The 17,423-nt window shown below is 54.7% G+C and overlaps 1 protein-coding gene across 3 annotated transcripts in view; it reads right to left on the bottom strand.

Moving 5' to 3' along the window:
- Positions 1-482: 482 nt before the first annotated feature.
- The window catches only part of BCL9L (BCL9 like), a 43,529-nt gene continuing 26,588 nt past the window's right edge, over positions 483-17,423 (bottom strand). For all 3 annotated transcript variants that reach the window (XM_072354825.1, XM_072354823.1, XM_072354824.1), the window contains exons 2-8: positions 12,204-12,567; positions 10,112-10,234; positions 8,628-8,838; positions 8,043-8,127; positions 5,250-7,638; positions 4,161-4,427; positions 483-3,116 (exon numbers count right to left, since the gene is read on the bottom strand). In XM_072354825.1, the coding sequence (XP_072210926.1) occupies positions 1,957-3,116; positions 4,161-4,427; positions 5,250-7,638; positions 8,043-8,127; positions 8,628-8,838; positions 10,112-10,234; positions 12,204-12,504 (4,536 nt within the window). In that variant the 5' untranslated portion in view covers positions 12,505-12,567 and the 3' untranslated portion in view covers positions 483-1,956. The remainder of the gene's footprint in view (positions 3,117-4,160; positions 4,428-5,249; positions 7,639-8,042; positions 8,128-8,627; positions 8,839-10,111; positions 10,235-12,203; positions 12,568-17,423) is intronic.

The following is a 17,423-nucleotide window of genomic DNA, read 5'->3' as shown; positions in this document are numbered from 1 at the left end:
CATTTCGGCACCCGACAGCTTTTTCTAGCAGCCTGCAAGATGACAAAAGCTCTGCCATTCCCTCCCTACTTGACAATCTCCCTTTCCTTCTGTGGTATCTAATGGGGAAAAGTAAGTGCTGCTACAAGAGAGGTAGTAAGCAAAGTCTGGCTTTGCAGAGATAATCCTCCAACTGGTGTTCATGTGGCAGTCAAATGCCCTGAGTTCACAGTGGGATACCCATGGGGTACACCGTGCTGGAATGGGGTCCTGCAGAGATCCAGAGACCCTGTGTGTGCAGAAGGGCACACGCTTAATCCTACAGCCCCTTCAGTGAACCGACACAGGAGAGCACAGCAGCGCTGCGTGCGGGAAGACCTTACGGAATGGAGGATGGGAAGGGTGAAGCACAGCCAAAAAAGCCTGAGTTGTTCAAACAGCTTCCAGCAGCTTAGGAATAAGAACCTCTTCTATCAGAAACGTAGGGCAGGCTGTGGACAGCTGACATCACACAACACAACTCTGATTCAGAAATGTGGTACTGCTGCAGGCACTCAAGGCCAGGTGGGATGGGGCCCTGGGCAGCCTGAGCTGCTGGGGGTAGCCCTGCCCGTGGCCGGGGGTGGCACCGGGTGGGCTTTGAGGTCCCCTCCAACCTGAGCCGTGCTATGATCTTCAACAGCAGTGCCTCCCAGTGCAGTAGGACAGGGCTGCTGCAGGCAGCTCAGGGCGAGGAGCAGAAAACACCAGTGAAAGCCCGAAGGGCAGTGTAAGGAAGGAAGACCTGGGAGACCAATCGACAGCAGAGGGAGAGGGGATGTGGCGTGGTCATGGAGGACGATGGCTGGTTAAGGACTGGTGTAGGAAGGCTGCAAAAGAGCAGGGTTCCCAGCTAGCCTCTCCTGGAAGCACAAGAATGAAAGATCCAGCTGAGCTCAGAGTCCCTCCATCCCTACACACCACCCTGCATGAAAGGAAGGAAAAGGCCCAGAGACGACACGGCTGATGGAGGCCTTCAGGCCCAACTGTGCGATTACCAGCAGAGCCTGGATCATTGCTGCCTCTGTGCCGGCTGGCTGGCATCCTCCCTTTCACAGCCAAAGCAGCAGTGACAGCTGTATCCTAAGGAGCTGCAGCCCTGCCTGCCCAAATGAGCTGTTCCAGTGGTCACAGCCCTGACCTGCCCATTGCTCCTCAGCCACCGGTCATGTCCTCGTGCCCAGCACAGCCTCCGCAGGGGCCTGAGATCTGCACGGAGCCGCACACCCCGCACGAGCAAACCATTCCAACACAGAGTTGCCCCACAGTGGGATCTCCCAATGCCCTGCACACCCCGCAGGATCCTCCTGCCCCCTCCCCAAGGAAAGCTTTCCATCCTTGTCCACTGTTGCCTTTAGCAGTTTTTTTTTCTTCTTCTTTTTTTTTTCTTTTTCTTTTTCTTTTTTTTTTTTTTCCTTAAACATGTTTTGAGGCTTCTATTAAAACACAGAAATACAGAACAATTAAAAACCAGCACAAGTTTTTTGCCTTTCTCAGCGACCTATTTACAGCTAGTTCCCAAAACCCTCTTACACAGTTTGGTTGCTTAAAAGGAACGCACAAAAAAAGAAAAAAGGGAGAGAGAAGGAAACAAAAAGGACAAAACAAACGAAGAACAGAACGAAAACAAGGAAAGAAAAACATCTGAAGGAGGAAAACAATAAATTGCCACAGGGTCTGGAAGCCCCTGGTCACCACACGGGGTTCATAACTCCCTGCCCCACTCCCAGTCCCTCCATCCCTCTTTTTTCCCCCCGTCAAAAGAAAGGAATAAAGAAAATAAAAATAAATCACATCAAGTTTACTGCACATCTGGTTTTCTGTATAGAGGCAAATCCGATATGAAAAGCATCCCACTTGGTGTCCTCCACTGGCGTCGGCCTCCAACCCGCCCCCAACGAAAGGTTTAAAAACATCTGTACAAATCAGGCCCATGCTTTAGAAAGGCAGGTTAGCCATGTTCCCCGGCCCGGGGATGTAACTCATTTGGCTGTCCAGGGAGACGCTCCTCTGCCTCATCTGGTGCGTGACCATTAGGTTCTGCTGCGGTGGGGGCCCCATAAGAGAACCCTGAGGTGACATGATGTGTCCTGTCTGGGCATACATCTCCCCCGACACAGACATGCTCCTCTGCTTGGCCTGCATCAGCATGAAATTCTGCTGGGCCATCAGGCTCTGCTGTGGAGACATCATGCCCTGATGCATGCTGTTGCCCATCATGCCTTGCTGGGGCGGTATGCCTGTCCTGCCCAGCATGGGCACTTGTCCAGGATGGCACATGGGCATGCCGAGTCCCCTCTGCACACCCTGCTGCCCCGGAAGGCTGGGGGCATTCATACCTGGCCTGACGGGGGGCTGATCGGCCATCATGTTCTGCAGGTTCATGAGGTGGAGGTTGGAAGGCTGTGATTTGGGTGCTTGGCTGTCACTCTTGGGGAAATACTGCAAGGTGCTGCTTGGCTTCTCCGACGGGATGATCCTGGAGAGGTCAAACTCGGGGATGCCCGTGGGTGTGGGCCGGATGACCTCACTGAGCTCAGGATCGTTCAGTACCGACGCCACCCCGGGAAGCACGGCTGGGTAGGGCTCACCGATCCGAGGAGGGATGTTCTTGCCCATCATGTGCTGCTGAGGAGGCATCTGGCCGGGCTGCTGGGAAGGAAGGTCCTCGGGTGGCAATGACATTCCTGGTGGGAAATGCTGCTGCATGCCAGGGCCACCTGCCCCACCAGGGGCCATGGGCATGCTTCCTGCAGGAGACTGCATGGCGTTGTGGGGCTGCTGCATGCGGGGGAACACGAGCTGGTTGGAAGGAATCATCTGGGAACTGTTGGGCACGGGGCCGCACTGCTGGTTCAGTGAGTCCTGGGGCCCTGGGGGCAGCATCATGGGGTTCTGGGGGGGCACACCCGGCCCCGGCGCACTCGGGTGCATAGGAATGTTGGAGCCTAGCGGGTTTGGGGAGGACATCATAGAAGTAGGGGGTGGTTCGTGGGAAAGAGGCTGCTGACCAGGCAGGTTAATTCCCATGGGGCTCTGGGAGGATCCAGGTCCCACGGAGTTTAAGTGCAGCTGATTCGTTTGATTCCCTGTCACACCTAAAGAGAGGAAAAGGACAGGAGGGTTAACTCTGCCCACAGACCTCCATCCTGTGGAGCCTGCTGGGACCTACTGCTCAGAAAGCCCTGAGCTCCAAGCAAGGGGACGCAAGAAGGACTTGCAAAGCATCAACATCCAAACTGCAGCTCCCCAAGCCCACAAACGGCACAGAACTATTCCAGGTTTGCTCACTGCGGTGCCCCACAGAGGAGTGACCCTTCAGCACAGCCTTCCAGCTCCTTCTGTGATCACACACTGCTGAGTGGCAAGGAGGAACAAGACAGAAGTGCCAGCAGCCCAAACCAAGTGCTATCCAGGAGGGACAAACTGGCTCATCAGCACCACAGAGCAAACCGTTCACAAAGAGGCTCCGTTTGAGAGGCAGCGGGTGTATTTTCATGCTCGTGGCCAAACCAAATGACTTCTTTTCAGTCAAAGAGTCAACAAGTTGATTTTTCGCTTTGAAAACCACCGAAATTATTTATCAAATAGCTTTAAACCCCAGCGTCAAGTGGAACAGCTTGCTGGAATTCCCCTTCCCCTTCATACCGAGCACTGAGTGACGAAAGGCAATCATTTGCCTAGCTGTCCTCATCAGTGCCACCAGCTAGCGAAGCGTATCTGGCTGTCGCTTACTGAAATCACAACTGTGCTAAGATCCAGCCTTGCTCGTGCAGGCACCTGGGCTACACTGAAAGCCACCAGGCTCCCAAGCCCTGCTCTGAGCATCCCTCTCCTGCTGCAGGTTCCAAGCAGAAGCCTTCAGCCTCATCCTGGACCTGAGATATCTCCACCTGCAGTGAAAACCCAGAGCCAACGTGTCCACGCTGGGTCAAAGATGCTTTGAAAGCTCCCAGAGCTCATGGGAGAAGCGTGCCAGACTGGGTGGTATCCAGCCAGGCAGCACAGCTAAGACAAAAGCCGATGGACACAGGGTAGAGAAGTGAGCCAACTCTTACAAACAAGGGCAAATTTCAGCTGTTTGAGAAGGAAGCTGACGAGGAAACACACCAACACAATGGCACAGCCCTACAAGCACATACCTGCCATACTTCCAGGTGGAAGCATAGGCCTGTCTGGAAGCAGCTCGTCATCAGAGGTGGCAATGGTTTTGATGGCATTGTGGTAGAGTGGTGTGGAGCTGGGCATGGCGTACTTGGACATCTGAGACATCATCAGAGAAAGGGGGTTCTGGGAGGGAGATGGATCTGGAGAGGAAGTAAAAGGCATGTTGGGGTTCATGGTGCTAGAGGCTGGTTGGTTGCTGGCTGGTGCAGAAGAGCTACTCCTGGGCCCAGAAGGGAGAGAACCTGCAAGCAAGAGAGAGCACAGTTTAGCACTGCATACACATGGCAGCTTGTTCCCATCAGACAGCAGCCCTGTTCCCTCCTTACAGGGGCAGCCATCAGAGGATGCTGCCAAACAGCTGGCAAGTCCTCAGGACTCTGAGGAGGCTCATGCTCCAGAAGTGTGATGGACTTCCACTTCAAACTGCCCGTGACTTCCCAACTCAGACGCATCTTTTTCTACCCGTATCACAGAGCATGAGCTAAACTACAGGCTGCAGCATTTGCCTTTAGGGTTATTCCAAAGGGTCCTTTTGGGACCCCTGGGGAAAAAAAAGTACTCCAGAATAATTAGGCATGAGCGTCTCCCCACTCCTGCGAGAGCATGCAGACATAGGGAAAAATGGCCTAGCAAAGGGGTGGCAGAATGCAAACACAGACCACAACAAATATAACTCGTATCATTTTAGTACATCACTTCCTCAGCATCCAACCCAAGTCCTGCAGGTAGCACTTATCCAGGCTTGTGCCTGACATCTCTGCTGACTGTCAGGGTAGAAACCGCTCTGCTGTGCAGTTTGCAGTAGGCAAAGGCTGCAAATGCACTCTGGGCTGCCTGCAACAAGCAGCCACGTGAGCAGAGCAGGAAGGAGAGCAAGATCTGCTTCACAGGGTACAGGAAGAATGAGACCACAGCCAATCCAAGCAGACTGGATTTGGGAGATGGGTGACAAGTGCTGATCCTATGGAGCTCTGACCATACGGTGCTTGTTCCAGGATTCTGGATGCTCACACACTCACCAAAACACACACGCAGACACACCAGCACACAAAGTACCGACATACCCTGATCCAGTCCTGCCATGGATGTGGAGGAGTTCATGCTGAGTGTCTGCTTGCTCTGGTTGACTCCTGGGCTGGGCATTGTGGGTTTGGGAGATGGCACCCAACCCGGGGAAGGAACAGCCATAGAAGGGGACTTCAGGCGGCTTGGGGAGCCAGTCGGAGAGCGGACGTTGAGTGAGGAGCTCATCACCTGGGGAGACTTTAGGGGTCCAGACTGGTTAGAAGGTGGCATGCTGACCATCTGCGATGGCGTCTGCGGGGACTTGAGGTTGGCAGAGGGTGAAGTGACCAGCGGGGAGTGCACCTGGCTGAGGGTGGGGGATTTGAGGTGACCCATGCTGGGGGAGTTCATCTGGCTGATGTTGATGGTGAGGTCGGAGGGTCGGCGGCCCAACCCCCGGGAAGGTGCTGGGTGCATATTGGCCAGGTTTCCCCCTTGTGCAGGAGCGGGATTGGAGGCTGGGGGCAGAGGGATGTGGCTGAGTCTAGTGGTACCACTGATGCTTCCGACAGGCATGGTGCCCTGCTCGGGGCTGAACATGTCTGAGGCATTGCCCATCTCCTGAGGCATGTTGGGGTAAGGTCCCTGCCCACTCGAGAAACCTTGTTGTCCTTGGCTGGGGAACTGGGAGGGAATCATCATTTTCTGCGGTCCCCCCAACATTGCACTGCCGTTGCCATTCTGAGCCCTTGCCCTGGCCAGCTCCTCAGGGCTCATACCCTGATGGGCCATCATGTCAGGGCCCCTCATCTTCTGCGACATCATCATCTGCTGCTGGGGGGTCATCTGGACATTGAGGTTCATGTTCATGTTCATGTTGACATTCATGTTCATGTTGAGGTTGCCAGGGCCCATGGGTGCATCCATGTCCCGAAGGCCTGACTGGCTCATAGGGGGACTCAGTATCCCTCGAGTTCCTGCAAAATCCATTCCCATCGGGTTGCTGCTCAGATTGTCCCCTGCTATCTGCCCAGCAAACATGGATGGATCCATCTGTCTGTGAGCCTGTATCATCCTCTCCATTTCCATACCCTGGCTCATGGAGTTGCTGGACATCCCCATGGGCCTCTGCATTGCCACCGGGCGTTTCTCCATCAGCTGGTGCCGCAGAATCTCCTCCCTGGCACGTGGATTCATGAACCTTTCAGGGTCCCCTTGCCCTGATGGGTAGGGCAGGGAGCCCTGTGGGAAGTTCCCGGGACCTCCCATCGGAGGCAGATCATCACTCCACCCCATGCCAGGCCTGACCGGCCTCTGCATGGCATTCATGGGACCAAGAGCATCCAAGGGCATGTTCTGCATCCCTCCAAAGCCAGAGACTCTCTGTATTTGGTTTCCAGGGAATCGTGGCCCTGGGAAGGGTGGCCCTCCCCTTAGCTGCATAGGGTCCTGCACGTCCATGGGTCCCCGCAGCTGGCTGCCCATGCCTGGTGGCCACTGCTCCCCGGGCTTACTGTGGTAGGGTGGGGGGGGCCCACGCATCATCATGCTGCCCATAGATTGTGGAATCATGATTTCCTGCATGGGTCGGCCATGGATGCTGATCTGCTCCTCCTTCCGGCGCTTCTCCTCATAGTACTCTTCCTGCAACTTCCTCCAGGCCACCTGCTCTGGCGTCAGGCTGTCCTGGTTCAGCCGCTGCATCATCATATTCATCTGCTGCCCCATGTCAGTGCCGGGGTGGTGGGGCACCTCGTGTTCCAGGCTGGGACCACCAAGGCTCTGGGTCTGGGAAATCATGGACTGCAGAGGCTCTTCGTACTTCTTCATGCTGGCAGGGGGCGCAGGGGGCTGGGCAGGAGCAGCCTGTGGCTGAGGGGCAGTCCCAGCCTCTCCCATGCTTTGGGTGGACTTCATGAACGGCTCAGCCTCCCCACTGCGCAGCAGCAGACGTTCAATGTCCCTCAGGGTCTGCAGAGAGCGCTCTCGGTGCTCCAGCTGCTCCTTCGAGAGCCCTTCTGAGTTCATAGAGTTCCTGGAGCCCAGACCTGTCTGCCCATTCCCCTGCATCCCCGAGCCCGGGCCCTCCCCAAGGAGGTTGGAGCTGGACGTGGCAGAGTCCACTTGCCCAGGCTGCATGGTGGTGGTAGATGCAGTGGGTGTATTGGGATGGTTACTTCCAGGCTGGTTGCTGCCGCTGTTGTTTCCTATGGAGTTGGGAGTCAGTTCTCTTCGGACATCTTCGCTCGTCCCCTCCTGGGGCAGGTTGTTGGGTGCAGGTAGAGCTGTCTGACTGATGGCCTGAGGTGGAGGAGGAGGCTGCGGTGGGGGAGGCTGCGGCTGTGGCTGACTTGCTTGAGGTGCTGGTGGCTGCGACTGGGGAGTGTTGGCAGAAGGAGGGTTAATTGGAACCTGCTCAGCAACTCCCAGCACTTTAGGAGCTGGCACCTGGTAGAGAAAAAGGAAGACAAAGTGAGGATGAAAACACTCCAGCTATTCTTCCCGTACCCTACAGGAAAACAATCTGAAACGCGCCACATGGCAGCTCTGCCTTCATTCCTCGTGGGGAAGAAGCAGGCCCCATCACATGGCCTGGAAATACAGAGTCATGTATTCTGCCCACACATCTGTGGGGCCACATATCGTGCCCCAGCCCAAATTCTTCCCAGTTTACAGCAACCAAGACTCATTCTGAAGTGGCTTCAGAGAAAAGCACTTCTCGCACTGCTGAAAGGGAATTCTGATCCCCTGCTCCTCCACAGCTGAACCAGGAGCTGGGGGAAATAGCCATGTCAGAACGGAATGGTCAGCAGCACTCGCCAACAGGAGCATTCGGTCCATGGCCAGTATACCTGGTCTAGCTTTGCCCGTGGGACGTTTTGCTGATGATAGGCCAGAATGGAGTCAGCTCGGCCCTGCAAGACAGCTTCCGCAGCTCTGGGGAGAGAGAATCAACCACTCAAGATCAGACATTGTGCCCCATCCCGGGCCCCAGGCACCACCTCCTCTCTTCAGTCCTATGGGAACAGGGAATTCTTAGGAGGTCAGTAGGAATGGGGGGATATTCTCAGCGTCCTCCCACTTGTCCCGCACAGCTCACAGTGAGGTTTTCCAACTGAAGATCACCTGCCTTGGAATTTCCCTCTTCCCATGTCCTGTGCTGGGCCTTCTGCTCTGCTTTGTGCCTGCTGCTCCATGCTGCCCTATAGGTGTCTGTTTCTAAGATGCTCTACCACACGTGACATACGATCTAGCAAAGATCCCTAAAACTCAGTCTTGCTAGATGCTATGGCTGAGACAGTGCAGAACAGAAGTGAGGAACTGAGTGGAGAACACCAAGCGTTACATGGCATTCCCTGTGACAGCCCAACCCCACAGATGCCTCCAGACCAGCAATCCACATTGCTTTGGGTGAATGGACAAGATCCACTGCTTACGTGTTAGCGAGGTGTGTTGTAAAGACGTAGACGAACTGCGAAGGCTGCTTTCCTGTTCCACCACCTCCACCTCCAGCACCATCCGACCGTAAGCCTGGGGCAGTACCATGAGGTGTGCTGGAAGAACTGGTCTCATTCAGGTTTGGCAGCGGGTTGGACCCTGGGCCAAGCTGCGAGGCCGTGGACATTGCAGGATCTGCTACATTACAATCTGTGGGAGCACAGGAAAGGAGTTACTAAAGCCAGCGCTGCAAGAGAAGCAGAGCAGCCTTTGCTAAATGGCACTGCTGTCTGGACCAGAAAGAACAGCGATGAAGGGAAGCAGGAAGGCTCCCGGCACCACCAGATGGCAGCAGCCGACCAGCAGTCCCTGCAATCTTGGTGGCCGATGTCCCCAGGCACCCAAGTGGCCCAACTCCTCCTTTGGTCTCTCCTTCATCTCAGGGTGGCCCCAGGCTCATCTCATCTCCCTTCCCATGGTGGTAACAACAGGCACCCGGGTAGCAGGGGAAAGAGGAGATGCTTTTCACCAGCGATAATTATTAATCATCATTAATTATTGAGTAATATTCCTAATTAATATTAATAAGCATTGTAATTAACAGCAGCATTCATTGCTTTCCTCTTGCTCAGCTCCATACACGTACTACAGCCACTGAGCCAGGCTCGCTCTTACCAACAGTGAACGCCTGGACTAGCAGTCAGCCTGGGGCAAAGCAAAGGCACTGAGGGATGTGGTCAGTGGGCAACATCGGTGGTAAGTGGACAGCTGGGCTGGATGACCTTGGAGGTCTTTTCCAACCTCAGTGATTGTACGATTCTAACCAGCTGGCAGGAAAGTCTCGCAGCCTTGCCTTCCATCCTGGTCCTTGTGAACCACACAGAGATGTGGAGATAAACATCTCGGGGAAGTCGGCTGTTGTTCACTGGCAGGCATTAAGGCCATACGTCACATAGCTTTATGTGCATGTGTGCTGACTCACAGTGATACTGAACTGCCACACAAGGGAGAGTACTTCTTCCAAAGCAAAAGGAACGGCCGTGCTATTTCCAACATCTGGCACTCCGGTGTACAGGAAGAGATGGAAATTAAAGCAACCAGATCTGAAAGTTCACAAAATCTTCACACCTACATAATTTCTATAAACATCAGACTGAACTTTAAGAATAGCTGGCTGGGCTCAACTAATGGCTGTGGCTGGAAGAGCTCCCTGCTCATGTTGGGCAGCTCAGCTTTCCTTGAACCACTGTCAAGACACCAAGAGCACCTTTAGCCTCATTTGCACAGCTGAAGGTATCTGGGCAGCACGGACATCCAACCTCATCACCTTCCCCCTCCAGCATCTCAGTGGCATTTCCACAGACCAAATCCCACACCTCACTGTGTGGCTGCAGATTCTCTCAGAGCTCAGTGACCTGCCTCACTTTCAGGAGAGATGTGGCTTTACTCAAGATCCTGGGCTGGTGAGGAGATAAGCACTCACTGTGTGCACTGCTGATGGGCTTGTCGTCTTCCTCGCTGTCTGGCCCAGAGCACCATTCGTCCCCACTGTACGGCTGCTTCCTTTCCAGCACACACCGCCTCTTGCTGCGAGGAGCCACCTCACCTGCAAAGGACACAAGAGTCAGAATTGCTGAGGAGAGCTGGCAGGGGGCTGAGAAGGCTCTGCCTGGCTGCGGTAAAAGAGGTTGGGGAAGCACAGTGTGCAAGGCCAAGCCTGGAGCTCACCACAGCCCAGGCTCACCGACCACATCCTGCAGGTATCTGGGCTGGCACTGAGATATCATCCCGAGTGGTGGTCAAGGGACCCACGCAGGGCTTGGCTGTGCTGTCAGACATGGACACATGTACTCTGAGCACTGTGCCAGAGCTGCAACTCAATCCCTTCCATCCAGGCTTGTGAGAGGCCTGGGATGAAAGCCTTCCATCAGCAGCACTGCCTGGCCTCAGATACCTCTCACAGAACATCTCTGCAGCCCACACCAAGCCCAAGCTGTTACCCGTTGGCTGAGGATGCTGGCAGCTTGCTGGACCCAAGGATTATCCTGTGGGCACAGCCCAGATGCTCACTGACTGAGAGAGGCACAGCACTGGCTAACAGGAAAGCACAGTCAGTATTAGATGTCTGCCATTCAGAAAAGCTCAGTCTGGCACAAGAGACAGACACGGATCTTGGTAGAGGCCTGCTAGGTTCCTCCCCCTTCCCTCGCCAGCTCCCACAAGACATTCTCTGAGAAGACCTCCCAGGTACTTGCCTTGCCTGGCACCAGCAGAGCACTAAACCCTGCAGCTCCCCACCAGGGCAGTCAGCACTCGGGTCACTGCCTCATCCCTGTCCTCCTCCCTTTCTCCACACGTGCACTGGCTCTGCTCCTCTGCAGGTCTGCATTCCCACATGCACACCATCCATCCTCCCAGCCAGACACAGGGCTGCACGGCTCTCCTGATGAAGTACTGAGCAAGGCTCTTTTTTATGTGTTTTTGGTGGTTGTTTTTTTTTTGCCTGGCCAAGAGCCTCCAAAGGCAATCAGTGGTGAGAAAGGTCATTAAAGGACAAGTAAAACCTGAAGATGTTCACACCCTTGGTAGGAACAAGAGACATGGACTCTGCTGTTTGAAGCCATTCATCAGGCAGGGGTCTGTACACCCTCTCTGAACTCAGATGCTCCCTTGATTTCACAGCTCAGGTTGGGGCAGCCTGAAAAGGAAGCAGCTTGACTGAAGGCACCCAGGAACTTGGGGTTAGGGCTGGGAACAGAGACCAGATGACCTTCAAAGGTCCCTTCCAGCTGTAAGGATTCTATGATTCTATGATGGGTAACTTCCAGCTCTGTGTTAACTCCAATGTAACAGTGTCTGATCACTATTTTGTATACCATCTAGAGGTTTATGGGCCATATTAAGGCGATGTTGTCAGTGAACTGCAGGAGGATTCAGGCATTCCTGATAATGTTATTTCAGTAGCTTTCCTGCGTCACATGGAGCCACTGGGTGCCATGCTGTGCGAGATGCAGGACAGCACGGGGAAGGCTGGTTGGGACCGGGGAGTCAAAGGGTTTGGAAGCACCGACTCAGCCCTTTTTAGAAGCTGAGTGTTTCTATGTACGAGTCATCCACAGCTGATCAAACCACAGAGCTGTTCAGATAGCGACCCTCAGAGCACCTCCTCACCAACCAGGCAAGGTGGGCAGCTGCAGGAACACACCACAGCAGCTCTTTGCCAGCACTGAGGAGACAGAAAACAACTAAACTCTGTCCTGAGCTGAAAGTCTTGAAAGCAAGGCTAAGCTGCTCAGAACAGCGTAAGTGAAGCAGGCTCTTGTTTAGCATCCCTCAGACGGCCATTCAACCCACAGCGATGTAACCAGCAGTTTAAGAAATGACAGTGCTCAGCCACTCTGCTCCTGGAACTGCAGATGAGACAAATGGTGATGCACAGGCTGCCCAGGTAGGTCCAAAGAGAAGGGCAGCACAGAAACACAAGCTGCTCACAGCTGCTCCCATCCGCACTCCTGCCAGGATGCTCGGAGCAACGGAGAGAAGGACTTCTGAACCACAGTTTAGGAGCACGTTACCTTTCGATTCTGTGTCCAGCGACGGCGTGCCGGCTTCTCTCTGCTCTCCGGAGTCCACTGAGATGCTACGTTCCCGTTTCACCTTGCCTTTCAAGGAGCTGAAGTTTGGGACAGTGTTCTGGCTGTTTTTCAGTCCAGAGTTGCCAGGGGAGATCTGGGTGGCCTTGCCGCCATGGCTGCCCGCACCCACACCCTTCGAGCCCAGGTTGCAGGTGGGTGCTTGGCTCACGTTGTGGTGCTGGGCCGGGGCACCGCTGCTGCCTGCCTTGCCATGGCTGGGCAGTTTGTTGTCAGGGTGCATTGGATTGGCTGAAGCGTCCCACAGCACCAGTGGAGGGAGCTCCCAGGCCTTTCTGTCACAAACCTGCAAGAGAAGAGGGCAGAGGGTGAGCACGGTGCCCCACACAGCAAGGCAGAACCCGGAGCTGCTCAACCTGCAGCTCAGCAGCCAGCCCTGGGTGCTGTGTGTGCATCCCTCATGGCTTACGACTACCTCTGACTTCCCACATGGGACAGGCACTGCAGGACCTCAGCCAACCTCGTCTCGGGAGCACCAGAAATGGTCTGCTTGGGATGCCCATCTCCAACTTTAGGGATGCAGCTCTCGAACAAAGACCTGTAGTGTATTCATTGCTAAAGCCTCTGACAGTGCTCGTGCGGAATGAAGAGCATCCCAGTGAGAACCGCTCCTCAGCTCTCCTGCATCAGGGCCTCACTCTGCCCTGCTACAGCCCTGTCATTACTCTTCTCCCTGCCACAGGCAAGTTTGGGGAAGGAAAGCAAGCCACGTGTTTGGGGAAGCTGAGGTATCCCTGTCTGCTTGCATACTTCTATGTTGTTGGCATGACACCCCTTCCACACAGGCAAGAACCTTTCCCTTGTATAGGCAGATGCATTTCCCAGCACGCAGGGGTTACTGAGACCACGCTCCTCCCATCTGGACTGAGCAGCCCAGATGCTGGGCACAGATTTTTTTCTGCCACCCTGGGACAAGCAGCACCAAACCCTGCAGCTCTAAATAGAACGCAGTGCCCAGCAACACCGTGCACACCACCTCCAACTTGCTGGTGATGGCTGCGAGGCACTGGCTGCATCTTGCAACCGACTGCCAGGGAGTTCCCTGCCTATCAAATGGACTTCTCCACACCTGCCCCCTGCACCAGGGCTGACTGGTGTGCAGCAGTGTGCAGCAGAGTCTGTCAGAACAGCAGCCCTACTGCACATCTCCACTGCACACAGCCATACTGCACATCCCCATTGCACACAGCCATACTGCACAACCCCATTGCACACAGCCATACTGCACATCTCCACTGCACACAGCCATACTGCACATCCCCATTGCACACAGCCATACTGCACATCCCCACTGCACACAGCCATACTGCACATCTCCACTGCACACAGCCATACTGCACATCCCCATTGCACACAGCCATACTGCACAACCCCATTGCACACAGCCATACTGCACATCTCCACTGCACACAGCCATACTGCACATCCCCATTGCACACAGCCATACTGCACATCCCCACTGCACACAGCCATACTGCACATCCCCATTGCACACAGCCATACTGCACATCCCCACTGCACACAGCCATACTGCACATCCCCATTGCACACAGCCATACTGCACATCCCCATTGCACACAGCCATACTGCACATCCCCATTGCACACAGCCATACTGCACAGCCCGCCCAGGCATTCCTGCCTAGTTAGCAGCATCATTTGCGCACAGCTTGCCCTATCACTGCTCCCTAACTAGCGACTCGTTATCTGCTCCCTCCTCCTCCCCGCACACCTCTCTGAGGGCTCCGCTTTAGCCCGGAGGAAGATGGTGAGCCACAGTGCTGATTAATTTTCACAGCACATAAGGGAGTTGCTAGCCCTTTAAGCGTCAGCCAGCCTTGCTCGCGCGCTCTCGTTCTCTGGGGACCTATTAATAGCAGCTGGAAAGATCACATCACTCTCTGGATATTTATACCCCTCATTCCACACCAGGAGAGATTTATGTCAGAGCCGCGGTCCCAGTGCCTGCCCAATTGCTCTGTCAAAGCGCTTGCAGGGGGAGGGGAGCGGAGTGGGAAGGGAGACACAGAGAGGGCAAGCGGGGAGGAGGAGAAGGTCCATATGGCACAGACTGCGGCATTAAGCACACATGCTGCCTGCAATCACAGGCTGGCCAGCCTTGGGGAGCCTTCACCCTGCTGGAAGAGGCTGCTGCCAGACAGCATTCCAGAGAGCGAGCCCTGCAGCAGCCTGTGCCGCCGATGGCCCCCAGCCCTGCCTGCTGCTGCACCAGCTCCACACCGTGCAATTTGTGCAACACATTGCAGCTCTGTCCTGAGGGTCACAATCTGATGCACGCCCAGATGCCGTTAGATTAGCAGAGAGGAGCTACCACCACTGCTGCTATCAGCGAGGAGACGCGAGTCCGCCTGCGGCACATCTGCATGAGCACAGTATTTCATTCAAAACAGATCCCAAAGTGCTCCACCAAACACACTCAGCAGCACTGCAGCACAACCCGAGCTGTAGCTGAGCACAGCACAGATGTGAGCGTGCTGAGGAAGGAGAGAGAAAGCCAGATCCCTGCTAAGACCTTGCCCGCAGACTGCAGAGTGATGGTCAAGATGCACCCACTGTCCCTCTGGTTCTCAGGTCAAACTCATTCATCAATGAGTCAGAAGCTGGAAGGTCCCTCCCAAAAGGCCCAGTAGTAACCACAGCCTTTTCAGCAGCCAAGGAGCCGCAAAACGGCTCAGGTTGGAGGGGACCTCAAAGCCCACCCAGTGCCACCCCCGGCCATGGGCAGGGCCGCCCCCACCAGCTCAGGCTGCCCAGGGCCCCATCCCACCTGGCCTTGAGTGCCTGCAGGGATGGGGCACCCACAGCACCGCCCTATGGGGAAAGGATTGCTTCCTCACATCTAACCCACGTCCCCCTCTTGCAGCTTAAAGCCATTCCTCCTTGTCCTGTCATATAAAAGCAGACACTCCTACCACACTACATCCCCATCATGTAACCTCTCACTGCAGCTGATCATGGAAGGTGCTTCACTCACAGATACCATGCAGGCGGCCAGCCGCCTGGTGCAGCCTGGATGACCTCAACCAAGCATTCCATTCAGGAAGACAGACATCCCTCAGAATGCCATGAGGGAGGACGGCTGTCAGCCCTACAGGACCCAGCAGCCATCCCAATGAACCCATCAGGTGCAGAGCAGCCTCACCCGCTGTGAGGTTCCCTACAGAACACTGTGTTCCAAGGGCATCTAATTAGCGTTCCTCCTCCTTTCATTTTGGGTGCTCCAGGGAGGACATCCCATACCTTGCCTCAGCTGATGATAGCACAGAAAGCCACTCGGAGCTGACTGTGACCCAGGGAAATTCTGTTCTGTTCTGAAGCGAGCCCAGCCACACCACACTCACAAACCCTAACGGGAGAAAGGCCAGAAGCAACTGCCTGCAGATTCTACTGTGCTCTCAGAAGCAGCAACAGTTGGATCTTGTTGAAGAGGCATGGCGGGACTCCACCCCAGCCTCCCATCTGTCTGGCTGCAGCACGCTGATAGACATCTTGATTGCTGCGAGCTCCTTGCACACACCCCTTCCAAGCAGATTCCAGCAGGCATGCCACGCATCTGGGCCGCAGAAGAGAATTAATTAGCAAGAAGATACACTGACACGGGCAGACAAATGATCCAAAACGTCTCGAAAAGAAAAAGGAGATTGCATAGAAATGTGGCTCCCTCTGCAATTTAGCAACACACACGCTCCAGCCCAGCAGTTTTAAAGACAATAGGAAATCTAATTCCCAGTGGCTGCACTGAGGAGCCAAGACTCCTGGGTCCTAGCCCTGCTGCCACCAGATCCATGAGTGATCCTGAGCTTGATGGGTTTTGTCTGGTTGCCTTGATTTCCCCATCAGGAAACAGGGAGCCAACCTACCCGATGAGGGGAAGGAGCACGCAAAGCTCAATCGATAGCTCTGCTGAAAGAAGTGCTGTATCTAAATGCAGAGGGAGAATATATATGTCTTATACGTCTGAGAAGCTTTAAATCAAAGACTTGGGCAGAAGATAAACCTCGCACAAAACCAACAAAAAACTGCTTTCAGCAAAGCTCTCAACAACAGCAGAAGGGGAGGAGGAAAAACTGGGCGAGGAGAGACTGGGTTGACAAACTCCCAGTCCCGGAATTGATAGCTGATAGTTCAGGAAACCTGAAACCCCAACGCCTTCCCAGAGGACTTTCTGGTGAATCATGCTCCCACTCTGCAAGGAACAGCAACACAGATTCCCAACACCACAAGTATGCAGAGTGCGCTGCACAGCGCTGGGCAGGAGAGCTCCAGCAGCACTCTGCCAGCCCAGCAATGAAACCTGGATAGCTCTGGACTTGCACAGGGTGGATATCAGCCTCCCGAGCTGTACCAACATGCCCCACCAACAGCAGACAAGACGAGATGCGTTGTGATGAAGTGATGCAACAAGCAGACAGCAACCGAGCCCTGCTCTGCCAGCCAGCGCAGGGAGTAACGAGGGCAGGCTGCTGCTGCAGACAGAGCTGAGCACATCGTGTATGCTGGCAGCACAGCACCTGAGCACCGATCTTGTGACAGCCCTGATTCAAAATGCCCCACGGATACCACCACAAACTCAAGTGGGTTCTGAAGTTACACAATCATAGACCATATGTTGGAGTTATGTCCATAGGTTGGAGGGGACCTTAAAGACTGTCCAGTGCAGCCACAGCCTTCTCTTCTCCAAGCTGAACACGCCCAACTCCCTCAGCCTGTCTTCACAGCAGAGGTGCTCCATCCCTCTGAGCATCCTCATGCCCTCCTCTGGACCCGCTCCAGCAGCTCCACATCCCTCCTGGACACAAAGCCATGATGAGATCCTCGGCAATGAGAGATCCTTGGCAAGCTCAGAGGCTTCCTGAATTAAGTGTTCATGGGTCAGCAAGTGACAACCCAAAGAGCTGCTGCCATCTCCTAAAAGTCCCTCTTACCCCCATGAGATCATGGCACGCTGCCTAACACAGCCCTGAGAGCAGCAGCTGTCCCAGGGTTAGCAGCAAAAAGGGACAGCACACTTTCACAGAGATAACAGACTGCTTCATTAAAGTCAAAGCATTTCACCAAGGCAGGGGCTATGACAAGCTTTCCAGAAGCAAGACTGCTGATGTCTGAGACTCCTGAATCATTT

Source organism: Excalfactoria chinensis, chromosome 21 (assembly GCF_039878825.1).
Source record: "Excalfactoria chinensis isolate bCotChi1 chromosome 21, bCotChi1.hap2, whole genome shotgun sequence".
NCBI classification, from domain to species: Eukaryota; Metazoa; Chordata; class Aves; order Galliformes; family Phasianidae; genus Excalfactoria; species Excalfactoria chinensis.
Note: the sequence above shows the minus strand (reverse complement) of the source record. Positions and strands in the feature narration are given on the sequence as shown.